The sequence below is a fragment of the Sciurus carolinensis genome, chromosome 2 (assembly GCF_902686445.1).
Source record: "Sciurus carolinensis chromosome 2, mSciCar1.2, whole genome shotgun sequence".
In the NCBI taxonomy this organism is placed as follows: domain Eukaryota; kingdom Metazoa; phylum Chordata; class Mammalia; order Rodentia; family Sciuridae; genus Sciurus; species Sciurus carolinensis.
In genome coordinates this window covers 196,972,261-196,990,471 of record NC_062214.1, presented here as the reverse complement: position 1 = coordinate 196,990,471, position 18,211 = coordinate 196,972,261, and the positions used below count along the sequence as shown (strand labels likewise).

The window sequence follows — 18,211 nt, the reverse complement described above, 5'->3', positions numbered from 1 at the left end:
TCATGCTGATGATGTGTTTGGCTTATTGATGTCTCTATATGCACAGAGCCCTTCAGTGCAGGAATGTGCCCAGGTGCCTGGGTGGGCAGGCTAGAGGGGCAGGCATCCTCAGCTGTGCCCTCATGTGACCCAGCGAGTGAAGAGCCTTGGTTTTTCATACAGCTTGGTCCCAAAAGTTGACTGGCCCACCTGGTGCTTGGAGAAGACTGGACACCAGTTCCAACTCACACCTGCAAGAAGGCCTCCTGTCAGACCCCAGTGAGACAACATGCTACAGGGCTTTCTCCCTTGTTTCAGTTTTCCCTGAGCCACTTCAACTTTTGGAGCCCAACCAGAACTTTAGCCCCTCTGTGTAGCGGTGCTGCAGTTGGCTACACCATCAGAACAGGTCTGTGTGGAGCCTGGAAAAATAGGGACAGTTTCTACTGTGGCCCCATCCAAGAGTCTCTGATGCCAACAAAAATACCTCTGGGTTGGAGGATCAGGCCATACAACATCCTTGAAGAAATCCAGCTCCATGCCAGGTGTGGTGGCGCAGGCCTGTAATCCCAGCAACTGGAGAAACTGAGGCAGAAGGATCACAAGTTCAAGGTCATTTCAGTAATTTATAGAGATCCTGTCTCAAAGTAAAAATGACTATGGATATAACTCAGTGTGGTACAGCATCTCTGGGTTCAACTGCCAGTACTAAATAAAATAAAAAATTAATTAAATAAGTTTTTAAAATATAATCTCCGGCTCCCTTTTCTCAGTCTGCCTTTCAGTGCCTTGTTCAGTTTCCCAAGTTGTCTTTCCAAGCAGCAGGAGAGCAGTCTGTATTTTAGCCCATTCCACAGCCACAGGGATGCTTTTTTTTTTTTCCCCCTTGCGGTGCTGGGGATTGAACCCAGGGCCTTGTGCTTGCAAGGCAAGCTCTCTACCAACAGAGCTATACCCAGCCCTCATAGAGGTGCATTTGACAGCCAGGACTTCTGCAGGTCCTCCGCCCGCTGGCTCTCAGGTTTCACTGGCAGGTTACCCCCCACTCCCCTGCCCCAGTGTTTGGCTTGGAAGTCCAGAAGGCGTGTTCCCAGCAAAGCCTTACTCACTGGACCCAGAGGAGGCCCAAGTGTCCCAGCATCTGGCCCCACCGCTACAGTCTTCTCTGAACCTGCTCTCTCAGGGGTTCATTCCACAGGACCTTGCCGCTGAACTCCCAACAGAGCCAGGCAGAGGGCAGAGCTCTTTGAGGATCAGCAAGCATACATATTGTTTAGGCTAATGGTGAATGGACTAAGACTAAAACTGCTAATGTAAACTTTTTTTTTTTTTTTTTTTTTGTACCAGGGATTGAGCCCAGGGGTGCTTCACCACTGGGCCACATCCCCAACCCTTCTTTTATATTTTGTTTAGAGACAGGGTCTCCCTGAGATGCTCAGGCCATCCCTGAATTGCTGAGGCTGGCTTTGAAATTGTGATCCTCCTGCCTCAGCCTCCTGAGCTGCTAGGATTACAGGGCTGTGCCACCACGCTCCACTAATCTAAACATTTCTAGTTCAAGTTACCATCCCTCCAGCCAACCCTCGGCACAAGTCACAGTGTCATCATCTTTTTATGTATTCCCTGTCTGTCCGTTTATTGCACTAACATCCCACTAGTGCCTACACAGTGCCCAAGAGGGTCCCAGGTTACCTGGAGTGCATGTGACAGATCATAACACAGGGCAACAGCCCACCTCTGAAAGGTGTCATAGGGCTAGAGCAGAAGGTGGTACAGCTCCCTGGGCTTCAGGGATGCAGCTTGTGGCTGCATCTTGAGCACCCATGAGGGGGCCCATGCAAAGGAGGAAGAGGCATGGTGGGCAGGGATTGGAGTGGGGGCAGCCCTGGCAGTAGACAGATGATAGTATTATCATTCCTCAACCCATATTGGGGGTTGATCCAGGGGGCTCTACCACTGAGCTACACCTCCAGACCTTTTATTTTGTATTTTGAGACAGGATCTTGCTGAGGCTGGCCTCAAACTTGCAATCCTCCTCCCTCAGACTCCCAAGTCGCTGGGTTTACAGGTGTGCTCCACCATCCCCAGCATATTATTCTTTATAGCTCATAAGTACATACATACGTACTACAGTGAGACCCTAAATGTCCCCCAGGAGCCTGTATGTTTAAAGGCTAGTCCCCAGCAGGGCCTAGGGGAAGGGCTTCTGGTCACTGGGGGCATGCCCCAGAAGAGTACAGTGGGGCCCTAGCTCCTCCTCTTTTTCTCCTTTGACTCCTGCTCCCGGCCAAGAGGTGATTGACTCTGCATCACCATGACATGTGCCAAGTGCTGCCTTGCCATAGGACCAACCAACCATAGGCTGAAATCCCTAAAACAGAGCCAAGCTGAGCCTTTTCTCCTTACAAGTTGCTTATCTGTCACAGTAACAGGAAGCTAACAATCACATCCACCACTGAACTATCCCTAGCCCTGGAGAGCAATGGTGAATGTAGACTGAAAAGTAGGTTGTGTTGACTTCATTTCTAAATAAATATTAAGTTGTTGAAAAGGTTCTCGATTTAGAGGTAGCATGCTGCTTGCTGTTCAGTGCTGCTCAGAACACCACACTGCCAGGTAGCTTGGGAATTTTCTAGATTGGCTCTTGCTGTGTGTTCACCAGCCTCTTGAACCACTGACATACTGTTATGATTTGCCACATCCTATTAACAGACACAGTTCAGTGAGATGTTCACATCATGTGTGTCTGCCCTAACTTGCTGACAGTGTGTGCAAGTTCCCAGTAACTCATTCTTGCTCGATTTAGTTGACTTATGGCACTTCTACCCAGCCAATCTGTTCTCAGGTGAAAGAATTTAGAGTCACATTTAAGACAGAGGTGAAACCTCAGCCAACCCTCCCATTCCTACCCCATTTTACAGATGAGGAAAACAGGCTTACAGAGATGCCCAAAGTCAGTAATGGAGAAACAAAGCAGGGACAAAAAAGCAAACCCATTCCCCAAGGTGGTAGGAAGGCAGCAGAAGGGACAGCTGACCTGCATTTTCAAGGAGTGATTTTTCCAGGCAGGAGGTGTGAGCCAGCAGGAGGCCTGGCAGGGAAACCCTTTATGGGAAGGCAAGGAGGTAAGGACAGAGGCCCACAGGACTAGTCATGAAAGACCTGCCAGGCCCACCCTGAAGGCCTGTAAGGGAATCAGATTTATGACAGCTACAAAGGCAGATTCCTGACAGCCGAGGTGACCCCTGCCTCATGAAAACAGAAAGGAACTATCAACTCTTGGGCCAGCCAGGGACATTGGGCAATGGCTGCTCATTCTCTCCAGTTTCCCTTGCTGACCACCGCCCCCTACCCTGGGTTATCTAAGGATGAACACCACTGCTCCTGCCTGCACCTCCTCCGCCACACACTGACACTTGTCAGGGCAGCTGGGCCTGTTCTTCCACTGGCTGACCTGGAGCCCTTTGCCCTGGAGTTAGCCAAGACAACAAAGGGATTCCCATGCAGGCAGTGCCAGCTCACACTCATCTGTGGCCACCATCACTCTGAGGTCCCAAGAGATCCTAGGGAGGCAAGGAGAGGCGGGAGTTGAGGAGGCAAGCCCAGCTTTCTCCAGCTTAAGACTGCATTTTTTATCCTCCAGGCTTTCTTCTTCCAAAAAACTGATTGTAGGCAGGAGGATTGCTGGAGACCAGCCTGGGCAACACAGTGAGACCCCGTCTCAAAATCAATTAATTAAAATTAAAAATTGGAGGTTGGGGACGTAGCTCAGATGTAGTACACTTGCCTAGCAAGCTCAAGGCCCTGGGTTTAACGGAGCTCAGCTGGGCTGGGTGGCACAGTCTGTATTCCCAGCAGCTGGGCTCAGGAGACTGAGGCAGGAGGATCACGAGTTCAAAGCCGGTCTCGGCAACTTCGCAAGGCCCTAAGCAACTCCGTGAGACCTGTCTCTAAATAAAATATTAAAAATGGGTTGTGTGGCTCAGTGGTTAAGTGCCCCTAGGTTAGATCCCTGATACCAAAATAAATTTTAAATAAATAAATAAAAGCAAGCTGGGCCAGACCTGTAATCTCAGCAACTCAGGAGGCCAAGGCAGAGGATCCCAAATTCAAGGCCAGCCCCAGCAACTTCGGGAGACCAGGTCTCAAAAAGTAAAAGAGCCGAGATGAAGCCCAGTGGTAGAGCACCCCGGTTCAATCCCCAGGACCCAAAACAAAAGAACGGAAGAATGTTTTCTTCTCTTACAAACACAAACAGCTGCTCAGGAAGTGCTGCACGGTGCGACCCCGCCGGACGCAGCGGCTCCGACTGCCCGACTGCCCGACTGCCCGGTTGCCGGTCAAGGAAATGGCGTTCGCAGTTGGCGGCACAAACCCGCAGGTAACGGACCTGCAGGCGGCGCGCGCCCTCTGCGCGGGAGGGTCCGGCCGCTACCCACACGTGGCCTGCGTTCTGCGCCCGCGGACGGCCGCCCGCCGCGCGCCCCTGAGGGGCGGGGCCCGCGGCACGGAGACCCGAGGGCCGAGCCGGGGAGGTGCGCGGTGCCGAGCCGGGGGCTGGCCCGCGGTGCGTGCGGCGGGAGCCCCGGCGCCGAGCGTGCCGGAACCCAGAGGAAGGGGAGGCTGGCGCCAAACAGGCCGCACCAGGCCGCACCAAGCCGCTCCGCCCCGCGGCCGCGGGTGGTCTGTTCTCTACACGTTTCTTTCTTTTATATATTATTTCTGTGCCGGGGATGGAACTCGAGGCATGGTACCTGCTAAGCAGGCCTTCTACCACTGACCGACACCCGCCCCTATATTCTTCATAAATTGCAAGATCACCTGGCCTCTTGGGGCTGACGGCTGCCCCACTGGGCCCCTTGGGACACTACGCTGGAATGTGGGCAGGGCCAGCGTGGCTGGTGGCTGCTTTCCAGGTCTCAGGGGACCAGGTGAGGCATGGAGATGGGCACAGGAGGTGGGTGGAGCTCTGGTTATTGGGAACATGGAGCTCAAGCTGATGAAAGCAGATGACCAGTTTAATGTCCCCAGTGTTAGGTAAACAAATCTGTGGAGCATCCATGTGGACCAGCTTCCAACAAACAGGATGCTGAAAATGAGGGCAGGAAGACACTTAAAGGGGATGTTTTGGAAAGGAAGTGAAATGGGCAGGCTTGGTTGGGCAGGATGAGGTTGTAGTCAAAAAGCCCAGGAACTGGGAGGGCAAGAGACCTAGGGACAGGAGGCCATAGCAGTGAGAAAGAGGTGGCAGGACTCTCCTCAACCCCCAGGCTCCCCTCTCATGGAAGCCCTCTATGCTGGAGCCTGCCTTGAGTCAGGCAGTGGAGAGAGGCCCAAGCCCCTGCCCTAGGCAAAGCACAGGTAACTGGACGTGTCCCAGACGGCACCCTCAGCAGCTCTCCTTCAGTGGGGGTTCCCAGGCAAGGAGGATGTGGGTGGACATCCCAGCAGAGAGAAGGAGAGGTGGGAGGAGCTGTGTGTGTGGTGGGGCAGGGGGTGCCTGTGGTCTGCACACCTGAAGAGGGACCTCTTGAGGTCCCTCCTCTGGAGCCTGGGGGTTTCTACAACAGGAACGGGCAGTTGAGAAAGGAATGTGGAACAGATCAATTCAGCAAGAGCCAGCCAAAGATGGCCACAGCACAAGTCCTGAGGGTCTGGGACAGGGGGACCCCTGAGCATGAAGAGAAAGAGCATTTCCAAGGAAAACTCTACCTGTCTTGGCAGTTATCAGAATATGGGGGTGAGGGTGAGGAGTGAGTCAAGGATGACGCAGAAGGTTTCGAGGTGAGTAAACGGCAGTGCTCTGGAGCAGGCTACCGCGGGTATAGGTCACCTTCCCTCGTTCTGTCAGAAACTCAGTGCCTCCAAAGTCAGCACTCCCTGCATGCCAGGTGCTGAGGGTTTTCCTGGGATGAGCTCATGGCCTCGCTCCACATTCCTGCCACCATCGACCCTCATTTAAAGATGAGAAGACCAAAGCGCAGAGAGGCTGGTAGCTTGTTCAAAGGTGCACTGTCAGTGGCAGGGCTGGGACTCACAGTTTGACTCCTGGCCAGTGCTTCCCCCACCCCCCATATTTGTACCTGAGAGGCACACTTTTTTCCGAATCACTTATCTTCCTATATACGGTAATCACAACTTGATTCTAAGCATTTCTCCAGCTTTTGGTAAACTGAACTTTTTTCCCCCCTTGCAGTGATGGAGGTGGAATTCAGGGACTCGGGCATGCTAGGTAAGCTCTGTTCCAGTGATCTGCATTCTCAGCTGTCAACCTGAATTTATTTTTTTCTTTTTTTTTTTTTTGTGGTGCTGGGGATTAAACCCAGGGCCTTGTGCTTGCAAGGCAAGCACTCTACCAACTGAGCTATCTCCCCAGCCCTGAATTTCTTTTTTGTTTTGTTTTCAGTACTGGGGATTGAACCCAGGGGCACTTTACCACTGAGCCACATCCCCAGTCCTTTTTATTTTGAGACAGGGTCTTAAGTTGCTTAGGGCCTCCCTAAGTTGGTGGGACTGGCTTTGAGTTTATGATTCTCCTGACTCAGCCTCCTAAGTCACTGGGGTTACAGGCATGTACCACCACAATAGGCTCATAAACATCAATTATTTATTTTTATTTTATTTTCTTTCTTTTTTTTTTTTTTTTTTTGGTACCAGGAATTGAGAGGCACTTTGGTACCAGAGGCCATTAACCACTGAGCCTTATCCCCAGCCCTTTTTATTTTTTGAGACGGGGTCTCACAGTTGCTTAGGGCCTTGCTAAGTTGCTGAAGCTGGCTTTGAACTTGTGATCCTCCTGCTTCAGTCTCCCGAGCCATTGGTATTACAGGTGTGCGCCACTGCATCTGGCAATATCAGTTTTTTAAAAACAGTTTTATGTGGTACAGTTGACGAGCAATAAACTTCACATGTTTAAAGTACAAGTTGATATGTCTTTTGTTGTTGTTTATTTGAGACAGGTTCTGCTAAATTGCCTGGGCTGGCCTTGAACTTCCAATCCTCCTGCATCAGCCTCCTGAATAGCTGAGATTACAGGTGTGCATCACTACACCCCGATAATTCAATGTGTTTTGCCTTATGTGCACACTTGTGAGATCATTGTCATCAACCTCAACCCCCCCCCAAAAAAAATGACAGATCCATCACACAAGCTTCCTGCTACCCCTGTGTGAACCCTTCCTCTTGCCCCTGCCCCCCCCCCACCAGGCAACCAGTGATCTGTGGGCACCTTAGAATAGTATGCATTTTCTAGAATTTCATGTAAGTGACCAGCATCTTTCCCTTAGTATAATTATGTTGCATACAGGATATTTATCAAGATAGAACATATTCTGGGCCATAAAACATTCTGGGTCTGAATAAATTTAAAAGGACCCAAATCATGCAAAGTATTTTTTCTGACCACAATGGAATTTAATATTAGTAATCAATAACAAAAAGACACCTGGAAAACCTCCAAATGTGGAAACTAAGTAACACGTTTATAAATAACTGAGTCCAAGTAGAAATCAGAAGAGAACTCAGTATTTTGAACTAAATGATGATGAAAATACAATATCAAAATTTGTGTGAGTCAGACCTGGGTGTGTCTGTCCTGGAATGACCCCTGCTCTGGGTGACCCCAGAATTGAGGCCTTAGCTCCCCTGAGCCTTGATGCTCTCATCTGTACAATGGACCACAGTCACCTACTTCAGTCAAGAGGGTTAGCTAAGAGGCTGCTACTCTACCTGGCTGCCCTCTACCTGGCACTTTCCGGGTAGGTGAGGGCAGGTCCCAGCAGGGTTTGTTTACTTTAGCAAACATACAGCAGTTACTGTGTGCCAGGTCCTGGTCTGGGCCACTTCCCAAAACAGAAGCAGCTCATTAAGCCTCAATGAGGAAGACATTTCCATGCTTTTCATAAATCCTGAACTAGAGGCATGGAGGGTAAGTGACTTGCCCCAAACAGATGGGCAATGGCAGAGCTGGGATTTGAATCCAGACCACCTGAATAGAGTCAGTCCCTCATGTCCCAGCTTAATGGAGGGACACTGAAAGGTTTCAAATGAAGGAGAATGGTGAGATTTTTTAACAGTAAAATCACTTGGGACAGGGGCAGAGGGAGGCCAGGAGTGTAGCTCAGCAGTAGCTCAATCCCCTGCAATGAACAGCACCTTGGGACACACCAAGTATTTAGGAGGCTGAAGCTGCCGGATGTGGAACTGTATTAGAAATACATCTTTCTGGAAGGAGGCAGCGGCTTCACAAAAGGAAGTGCAGGCATCCGGGGCTGGAGGGCTCAAGGAACAGGAGGTCTGAGGGCAGGGTGCACAGCACTCTGAGAACCCCTCTTAACAGTGATCTGACCTGGTAAGAAGGAGAAAGGGTCCCTAAGGGAGCTAGTGAGCAGAAGGTACACTAGAAATTAATTAGATGAGGAGCAGCCTGCAAACTGCCCGGTGGGGGCAGATCATGAACGAGGGACGGCATAGACGGGCACAGGGCAACCTGAGGGCATCAACCTGCAGAGCTGTGAAGGCCTCATCACGGAGCGCTTCTCCTGGGAATGATGGGAAGTCACTGGGAGTGAGCAGGGAGGAACGACGGGGTCAGGGCTGTGAAGTTTTGTAGTGGTGCCCACAATGAGACCCGGACCTGTGCGTGCTAGGCAAGCACTCACCACTGAGCCAGGACAGCCCAGCTTTGCTCTTGAAGCTCACCCTGCTACCGGCTGAGACAGAACAGACCTGATGCAGCAGTTAGGAGGACTTGAGGTGAGCCGAGGGTTGTGTGGGTGGGGGAGGCCCACGGGAAGGAGTCAGGGCATGAAGATGGAGGGCAGCCGATAGATTCAAGGTGTATTTAGGTACTAATCTTTTTTAAAAAATATAATCATGGGGCTGGGGTTGTGGCTCAGTGGTAGAGTGTTCGCCTAGCACATATGAGGCACTGGGTTCGATCCTCAGCACCACATAAACAAACATTTCTAAAAAATATAATGAGCCTGATGCAGTGGCACACGCCTGTGATCCTACCCACTTGGGAGGCTGAGGCAGGAAGATCGAGTTCAAAGCCATCCTCAGCAAAAGCAAGGCACTAAGCAACTCAGTGAGACCCTATCTGTAAATAAAATACAAAAATAAGGCTGGAAATGTAGCTCAGTGATCGAGTGCCTCTGAATTCAATCCCCAGTACCCTCCCCCTACCAAAAAAACCCTATAATTAAATAGAAGGAAGACCAGTAGAGGAAGGGGAGTAGGGAGAGGCAGGAAGGGAAGGAAAGAGAAAGTACTGGGGACTGAAGTGGAGCAAATTATATTCCATGCATGTATGATTATGTCAGAATAAACCACATAAATTGTATAACTATAATGCACTAATAAAACAAACAAACAAAAAAAAGACCAGGCATGGTGCTGCACAGTGCTGCACGCCTGTAATCCCAGTGGTTCAGGAGGCTGAGGCAGGAGGATCGCCAAGTCCAAAGCCAGCCTCAGCAATTTAGCGAGACCCTGTCTCAAAATAAAAATTAAAAAAGGGCTGGGGATGTGGCTCAGTGGTTAAACAGCTCCAGGCTCAATCCCTGGTACCAAAAAGAAAAATAAAAAGATGTATTTAGGAGGCAGACACAGCAGGACTCAGTGAGTCAGACCCTGTGGGGAAGTGGGGTTCTGGAAGGTGACCTAGGAGGTCTGGTTAGGCAGGGTCCTGGGAGCCTGGCGTCCAGGTCTGGAGCTGATTCCTTCCTGGTCAGGCCACCTGTGAGTTACATGCACATTGGTACTGTTGGAAATTGAGGGCCGGAGAAGATGTCGGGGCCTAGGACCGCCCTTCAGGGCTACAGCCACAGCCCAGGGAGAGGGTCGGACCTGGGGAGTAGACGGCAGCAGCCGCGCGGGGCGGGCCGCACTGCTGGAGGGGAGACCCGGCACGGCTCTCAGGAGGGGAGTGCCGGGAACAGTGTGGATGTGCCGAGGCCCAAGTGTCTGGTACTTAGCCACTGAACGCACACGAAAGAGAACAGAAGAAGAGAAAATGGAGGGAGACCTCAGGGACCAGCGATGCTTTATTCAGCACCGGAGGGGACGTGTCCAGGGGGAAAATGGCGGCGGGCCACTACGAGGGTCTCCCTAGAGCCAGGCCGTGGGAGGACGTAGTTCCGATGGGTGGGCCCCTTCCGCGGGCAGGGCCAGGTCCTGGGAGGAGTTTCGGTGGCGAGGTTAACAGGGCGGGGCCAGAGGGCAGGTAGGGAAACAGGGAAGCTCCCTCGCTGGGTCGAGGGTCCATGTCCTCCAGCCACTGCTGTGGGAGGGTGGAAGAACAGGACGACGTGGACGGAGGGAGGCAGGAAAGAGTGGTGGCCAGGGAGTGACCTTGGGGCTGCCTGGTGGAAAGGAGAGGTTAACGTCCTAGGAACAGCGGGACAAAGAACCTCAAAGCCAGGGCACTGGATGGCTCATCTGCAAGAAATCTTCAATCTCTTGGGCGATGGCAGAAGCCGGGGTAAAAGGAAGGCCACCACGTTAGGGAAGGGGACAGGTTAAGGAGGCGCCGGGCACTGCCGCCAAGACCTTGCAGGCTGAAAGTATCAACTGAAAGAATCCCCGGCGCCTCAGAGAAAAACAAAGTCTTGGGCTGCGCTGTGGCTCAGTGGTGGGGCGCTGGCCTGGGTTCCATCCTCGGCACCGCACAATAAAACAAGGGTACTATGTCTACAACTAAAAGTAACTTTGACGCCCAAGGGACCCTGCTGGTGTGCAGGATACGGTTTTAGGACAAACCAGACGGGGAGAAAGCCCCAGAAGACGAGGCGCGGCTTCCGAGGACTCGCTGTTCCCACGTGTGCGTAGCAGCCTTTCCTCAGGACCGCGGGCGCTCGCCCCGCAATCCCGACGGTGGCCTGTGGCTGCGGCCAGGCGGCGGAGCCGGCTCCTCCGGTCCCACCTCGTCCTCAGAACTGGGCTCACCTGTGCACGCAGGACCCCTTTTGCCCGGGGGCGCCCGTTTTGCCAGGGTGGACAGCAGGTCCAAGTCTTGCCTCCCGCCCGCCGTCCACGAGTCCTGGTCCCCCTCACTGACATGCTTCATGGGCCCGGCCTCCAACGGGTTGCCAGTGCTGGAACCCGGGGACCCCCAACCACTGCCTCGGACACCCAACACGACCCGGGTCCCACGTTCGCTGCCGCGGGCCCCCAAACTGCCCCAAAACCCAAACACGCGGCCCAAGGCGAGTAAACGCGGCCGGGTCCCCCAGTCTTTCACCCGCGCGGAGCCACCGAGCCGCGGCGGCGGGCCCGGAGTTTACACGACAGGTGGGCGCGCCGGCATAATTACAACTTCGCGCTCGCAGAGTCCACCGTACCCAAGAACACGGACCCTGGCGGGGGCCGCGCGTGCGCAGGCGCAGAAGCACGCCAGTGCGCTCGGGGAGGCGGGGCCGCGGCCTCGGGCGAGTCCGGAGGCGCCGAGACTCCCCGAGAATTCCGGGTCGCGCAGGCGCACGGGGGCCGGCGCGGGCGCGCGGGCGCGGCAGCGGTGGGGGTGGCGCGCGGCCGAACCCCGCGCAGGGCACGCGCGCGTCCGGCAGAGGGGCCAGCGGCAGCCAGGGCGCAGGCGCAGGCGCGCGGCCGCGGCGGCGGTTGGGGAGGGTTCTTCCGGAAGGTTCGGGAGGCTTCTGGAAAAGGCGCCGCGCGCTGGGCGGGCCCGCCGCTATATAAGGGCGGCGCGGGGGCGGCGCGCCAGTTGCTTCAGCGTCCTGGTGCTGTTACGCCGCGGATCCCGTGCGGTCGTCCAGCCAAGGTGAGGCCTGGGGCGGGGGACGGGGTGCCGGGACGGGGCGCAGAGCGGGGCGCGGGGGTCGGGCGCGGCGCTTCGCCCCGGTGGGCCCGGCGGCGCCCTCGGCGGGCCGGCGCGGGTGGCCCGGGCGTCCCGCTCGCGCAGGGCCTCAGCGGGCGGGGGCCGCCATGGCGGGGCGGGGGCGGCCGTTGGACGGCGTGCGCGGGCCCCGGCGCCCCGCGGCCGCAATGAGGTCATTCTTTGTCGGCCGCCCCGCGCCGGCCGAACCGCGCGTCCGCCGGAGCCCGGGCCCGCCGCGGCGCTCGGGCTCAGCGCGCGGTCGTTGCAGATGCCGGAGGAGACACAGACCCAAGACCAGCCCATGGAGGAGGAGGAGGTGGAGACCTTCGCCTTCCAGGCGGAGATCGCCCAGTTGATGTCGTTGATCATCAACACTTTCTACTCGAACAAAGAGATCTTTTTGCGGGAGCTGATCTCCAACTCGTCGGACGTAAGTGCCCCGGCGCCGGGCGTGGCGGGGGCGCGGGCCTGGCGGGGCGTCGCGCCTGACGCCTGTCGGTCCCCCGCAGGCCCTGGACAAAATCAGGTACGAAAGCCTGACGGACCCCAGCAAGCTCGACTCGGGGAAGGAGCTGCACATTAACCTGATCCCGAACAAGCAGGACCGAACCCTCACCATCGTGGACACCGGAATCGGCATGACCAAGGCCGACCTGATCAACAACCTTGGCACTATCGCCAAGTCTGGGACCAAAGCGTTCATGGAGGCTTTGCAGGCTGGCGCTGACATCTCCATGATCGGCCAGTTCGGTGTCGGCTTTTATTCTGCGTATTTGGTGGCGGAGAAAGTGACTGTGATCACCAAACACAACGACGATGAGCAGTACGCCTGGGAGTCCTCCGCAGGGGGCTCCTTCACCGTCAGGACTGACACAGGTGGGCACGTGGGGCCGGTGCGGCACATGGTGGGCTGTTGAAAGTGCTGTGACACGTAGATATTTTGTTTATCTAAACGCTTGAGCAAGCGCTTAATGCTCCCGTTGGAAATCTGTAGTGATAGGTTGTGGGCTGGGGTTGTGGCCTGGTGATAGAGCGCTTGCCTCGCACTTGTGAGTCCCTGGGTTTGATCAACACCATATAAAAATGTTTAAAAAGCCAACTTAAGTGCTTTTCCTCTTTTTTTTCTCAGGGGAACCAATGGGTCGTGGGACAAAGGTTATCTTGCATCTGAAAGAAGACCAAACTGAGTACTTGGAGGAAAGAAGAATAAAGGAGATTGTGAAGAAACATTCCCAGTTTATCGGCTATCCCATTACTCTCTTTGTAAGTGTACATGGCAGTGCAAAGTGAGCTCCTATGTGGAGAAAAGAAACTGAATTATCTCAAGTTCCCAAACTCTTGCAAGACATTTACTGACTCTGAAACTTGTTTGGAGCCTAAGTCTCACTAGGTGCCTGGGGGTGGTCAGGAGGCCTCAGATGAGAGTAGCTCCTTGGCTATCGATGCCTCTCAGCTTGGCCAATTTAGGGTTAGTAGAAGCAAACTCTGCTTTCAGTCTGTCCTGCAGTGCACATGTGACGTGATTTCTGTCTTCCTGAAGGTGGAGAAGGAGCGTGATAAAGAAGTCAGTGATGACGAGGCTGAAGAAAAAGAAGATAAAGAGGAGGAAAAGGAAAAAGAAGAAAAGGAGCCGGATGACAAACCCGAAATTGAAGATGTTGGTTCTGATGATGAAGAAGAAGAAAAGAAGGATGGTGACAAGAAGAAAAAGAAGAAAATTAAGGAGAAGTACATTGATCAGGAAGAGCTCAACAAAACAAAGCCCATTTGGACCAGAAATCCTGATGATATCACTAATGAGGAGTACGGAGAGTTCTATAAGAGTTTGACCAATGATTGGGAAGATCACTTGGCAGTGAAGGTGAGTGGTAACTGAGGGTGTCAGTGCCAGTGTGGATTGGTACTGTCGCCTCATCCTCACCCCCTTAGCTCCAAACCTAAGTGCAATTGTTAATTTGTTGAGTGACTCTTCGTGATAGTTGCTGGCATGGTTCCTTCACGATGCATTTTTTATTACAGCATTTTTCCGTTGAAGGACAGTTGGAATTCAGAGCCCTTCTTTTTGTCCCAAGACGTGCTCCTTTTGACCTTTTTGAAAACAGAAAGAAAAAGAACAACATTAAGTTGTATGTACGCAGAGTTTTCATCATGGATAACTGTGAGGAGCTAATCCCTGAATATCTGAGTAAGTAAGAAATGAAAGAGGATCACTGTCACTGGTTAAAGAAATTCATCCCGTTCGGAGCTAGGGTGCGGCTCAGTGGTAGAGCACTTAATTGTCATGGGCAAAGGCTCCTGTCCCTGGAAACACAGAATTCATCCATTATCTCTCCTTTTGGAATGTATTTATTACCCATTTTGTCTTTGAAATGACTTGGGTCCCTTTGGTCTTTATTTTCCAGACTTCATTAGAGGAGTGGTAGATTCTGAGGATCTTCCTCTAAACATTTCCCGTGAAATGTTGCAACAGAGCAAAATTTTGAAAGTCATCAGAAAGAATTTGGTCAAAAAATGCTTAGAACTGTTCACTGAATTGGCAGAAGATAAAGAGAACTACAAAAAATTCTATGAGCAATTTTCTAAAAATATAAAGGTTGGTATAAACACATTGGATGATGATTAGCAGTTTTGTAATAACTGTCATTTTAAATGATTCTTTTCAATGCAAAAGCTAAGCTGAATACTTCTTCCAGCTTGGAATACACGAAGACTCTCAGAATCGAAAGAAGCTTTCAGAGCTGTTACGATACTACACGTCTGCTTCTGGGGATGAGATGGTTTCTCTCAAGGACTATTGTACCAGAATGAAAGAAAATCAGAAACACATCTACTATATCACAGGTAACAGTGAATATTATGATCCATTGCTTTGTTCTTGTGGCCTTGTAGAAGACATGGGTTGATTCTTTATCTAGATGGCTCTATACACAGTTGAGTGCAGACACTTAACGTGAACCTAAGTTATATCAGTGTGGCTAGATGGTGTTTATTACCTAATCTGAATTTTTAAAAATCAAGTAGGTGAAGCCACTTTATTGGGTGCTGGGGATCAAACCCAGGGCCTTGTGCTATCTCCCCAGCCCCTGAAGCCACTTTTAAAGTCTAAAATTTTACAATGCACCTCAGGTGAGACCAAGGATCAGGTCGCTAACTCTGCCTTTGTGGAGCGTCTTCGGAAGCATGGTTTAGAAGTGATCTACATGATTGAGCCCATCGATGAGTACTGTGTCCAACAGCTGAAGGAATTTGAGGGGAAGACATTAGTGTCTGTCACCAAAGAGGGCTTGGAGCTTCCAGAGGATGAAGAGGAGAAGAAGAAACAGGAAGAGAAAAAGACAAAGTTTGAAAACCTCTGCAAGATCATGAAGGACATCTTGGAGAAAAGGTTGAAAAGGTAATGTGAACACTTACCTGTTTCCTAATTATTAACTTTTCTAAGATGTTTACTTAATCCAGTTTACTAAGATGCTTACTTAATCCAGTTCCTTTAAGTTCTTGGCCAAGAAAAATAGAAAAAAAATGAACCTGTGTAATTTATTGTTCTTTTGCAAATAGTTGCCACTTCTAACCCGCTGATACTCCATTCCTTGGATTTCATTCATTTCCCATGGAAAGCGTAAGGAGAGGTTAAAATACTAGGATTTTTCTAGGCCTACTCATCACTTCAGGCTTTGATCACAGGTGGTTGTGTCAAACCGATTGGTGACCTCCCCGTGCTGTATTGTCACAAGCACATACGGCTGGACAGCAAACATGGAAAGAATCATGAAAGCTCAGGCGCTGAGAGACAACTCGACAATGGGCTACATGGCAGCCAAGAAACACCTGGAGGTGAACCCTGACCACTCCATCATCGAGACCTTGAGGCAAAAGGCGGAGGCTGACAAGAACGACAAGTCTGTGAAAGACCTGGTCATCTTACTGTATGAAACTGCACTCCTGTCTTCTGGCTTCAGTTTGGAAGATCCCCAGACCCATGCTAACAGGATCTACAGGATGATCAAACTTGGGCTGGGTAAGCTGGGTACTGCCACATGACTGCTGAGTGGGATGGTCAGCTTTCAGCTACTTACGCATCACCTCATCCTGTTTGGGAAGGAGACATTAAAGTGTGTTTTTGTAGGAACATGAAGAGTCTTGTCGAGTGTTGATTTTTATCGTGATGGGTATGTCCTGTAAGATTGGACTGCTCATGGGCTTTAAGAACTGTGACATGGTGGCTTTGTTTCCAAAACAGGTATCGATGAAGATGATCCCACTGCTGATGACACCAGCGCTGCTGTAACAGAAGAGATGCCGCCCCTGGAAGGAGACGACGACACGTCACGCATGGAAGAAGTCGACTAGGCCTCTGGAGAGCTGCTCAGGCGTGTGCCGACCTCACATTCCTGATGTTTTCAAGGATTTTTTTTTTTTTTTTTTTTTTTTTTTTTTTTTGGTTCATTTTTGTTGGCATTTATTAAAGTCTATATGGCATGACAGTAACTACTTAAGGAGAGATAGGATTTCTTTGTACTTTTAAGTGATACTGTGATACTTTAGGCACTAAAGCAGAGCTAGTAATGCTTTTTCTAGTTTCACATTGGCTGTTTTAACAGGTTGAGATGTTTGTTCTAAGACATGTAATCTATCATTAACTCTGTCTGAAGTGTTCACTACCAAGTTGTATCCCTTAGTAGACCAGACCAAGTCTTGTCCCTGAAGTGTTCCAAGATAGACCTTGATGTTTAAAAGAAAAAAATTTTACAATGGCTTGAGTTTCATCTTGTTAAGATCCGCTTTTTAAACTCTCCATCCCTGTAGTTACCCACTGTGCATGTACTAGTCCTCTAGAACCAAGTGTGTTATACTGAACCAGCTTGCTGGGTGGGAGGAACTCTCCAGGGCTTGTTTTCCAAAGAAGTGTTCAGAGAACAAAACTTAAACCTCCCTATGTGTTGCAAAGCCGTTCAAAAAATAACTCAGTAAGGCTTGTGAATGGAAATACGTAGTACCCAAGTCAGCATTCTGCTTAAAAAGTAATAAATGCAGATGAGTTAAGAATAGTGTGAGTGCCTTATTTGAGAGCAAGGGGAGGGGAATGAGTTAATGATGGGCCCCCAGAACTGCAAGACATTTTTTCACTAAAAAGACTGGAGTGTCTGGGCCCTGGGAGGGATAAGTAACATGAGCTGCTCTTGGTATGGAGGTGTGCCTGCCACCTCCCAGGGTGCACTTGGGTAGCTGGCCAGTGAAGGGTATTTCCATAAGCTTGGGAAGAAAATAAGATTAGATAACTGCATTCTCCCACCCTGTCCATGCTTGCTGACAATGACAAAACTTGGGGTCTTCTTGCCAGGGCAAGCCTTTCACTGAGCTATATTTCCATCACCACATTTTCTAGTGGATGGTGGTGTTCCCTTACGTTTATTTTTGGGGTTATTTTTATACAGGGCATTGAACCCAGGAGTACTTAACCCTGAGCCACATCCACAGCCCTTTAAGTTTCAACAAGTTGCTGACGCTGGCTTTGAACTTGGGATTTGCCATCCTCTGGGATTAAAGACAGGCATGTACCTCCATGCTCAGCTCCCCTTGGTGTTTTTATGTCCAAACTTTTTTCTGGGATTACAGGTTTATATTGCTGTTCTCAGTTCCAGCCCCCTCACCTTTTTAAAAAACATGGATCAGGTCTTGCCAGCATTGAGCTTGGTGTTTCTCAAGATTCTCTTGTCTCTTCCTGTGATTTTATGCATGTGCTACTGCACCTGCCCCCCAGTTTTTTTGTTTTTTTTTTTTGTAAAACACCTTACACTAAATATGATATCTCAATTCTTGTCTTTTAAGTTCTTCACAAAACTTAGAACTGTTAGATTTTCGTCAGTGACCAGAACCTCTGATGAGCAATTCAAAGATTTTGGTTTATGATTTCCAAGACAACTGACTCCAAGGCAGAAACCTCCAAAGGCGTGGCAGTGGAAAGCTGCTGAGCTCCAGACCAGCGAAGCTGAGAGGAAGGGCTGGGTGGGAAACCCTCCGGGGGCCTGCCCCAGTGATTCTCTTCCTCCGTTCAAACACCACAGGGCCACTGAGGTCCAAGCTCTCCAGATCACTTTCCAAAAGCCCCACCTCTGAGCATGAGAGGCTTTGGGGTCATTCCAGATACAAATCATGATGCTGTCCTACCGGAAATCATACCTTCTTAATCATAAAGGCAGGGATAACAGCAACATGGAGTGGAGCAGGGTGTGGGATCCCAGAAGATGAAGTCTTCAAATCGCCCCTAGAAAGAATCTTGTACCAAATGGCGTAGAATTTAGATCCTAAGACTAAAGTGTGGGATTCTATAATGCTTAGTTTGGCAGTGATTGAGGTTGGGGTACAGACACAAGGAGAGGACTTGGTCTGGTTCCTCTA

At 51.0% G+C, this 18,211-nt stretch overlaps 2 protein-coding genes across 3 annotated transcripts in view; one reads left to right on the top strand and one right to left on the bottom strand.

Annotated features, from left to right (window-relative positions):
- The window catches only part of Wdr20 (WD repeat domain 20), a 102,709-nt gene extending 98,350 nt beyond the window's left edge, over positions 1-4,359 (bottom strand). Inside the window, exons 1-2 of one of the 2 annotated variants that reach the window (XM_047538906.1) lie at positions 4,226-4,359; positions 467-564 (exon numbers count right to left, since the gene is read on the bottom strand). The gene's annotated coding sequence lies outside the window, so the exon portion shown is untranslated. The remainder of the gene's footprint in view (positions 1-466; positions 565-4,225) is intronic. The other variant, XM_047538907.1, reaches the window with a different exon arrangement.
- Positions 4,360-11,625: 7,266 nt separating this feature from the next.
- Hsp90aa1 (heat shock protein 90 alpha family class A member 1) lies at positions 11,626-15,664 on the top strand. Its single transcript, XM_047540888.1, has 10 exons — positions 11,626-11,758; positions 12,084-12,245; positions 12,325-12,691; positions 12,945-13,078; positions 13,356-13,676; positions 13,835-14,000; positions 14,218-14,408; positions 14,509-14,656; positions 14,942-15,209; positions 15,497-15,664. Exons 2-10 carry the CDS (start codon positions 12,084-12,086, stop codon positions 15,519-15,521), a joined length of 1,782 nt encoding a protein of 593 aa, XP_047396844.1. The 5' UTR covers positions 11,626-11,758; the 3' UTR covers positions 15,522-15,664.
- The last annotated feature ends 2,547 nt before the right edge of the window (positions 15,665-18,211 follow it).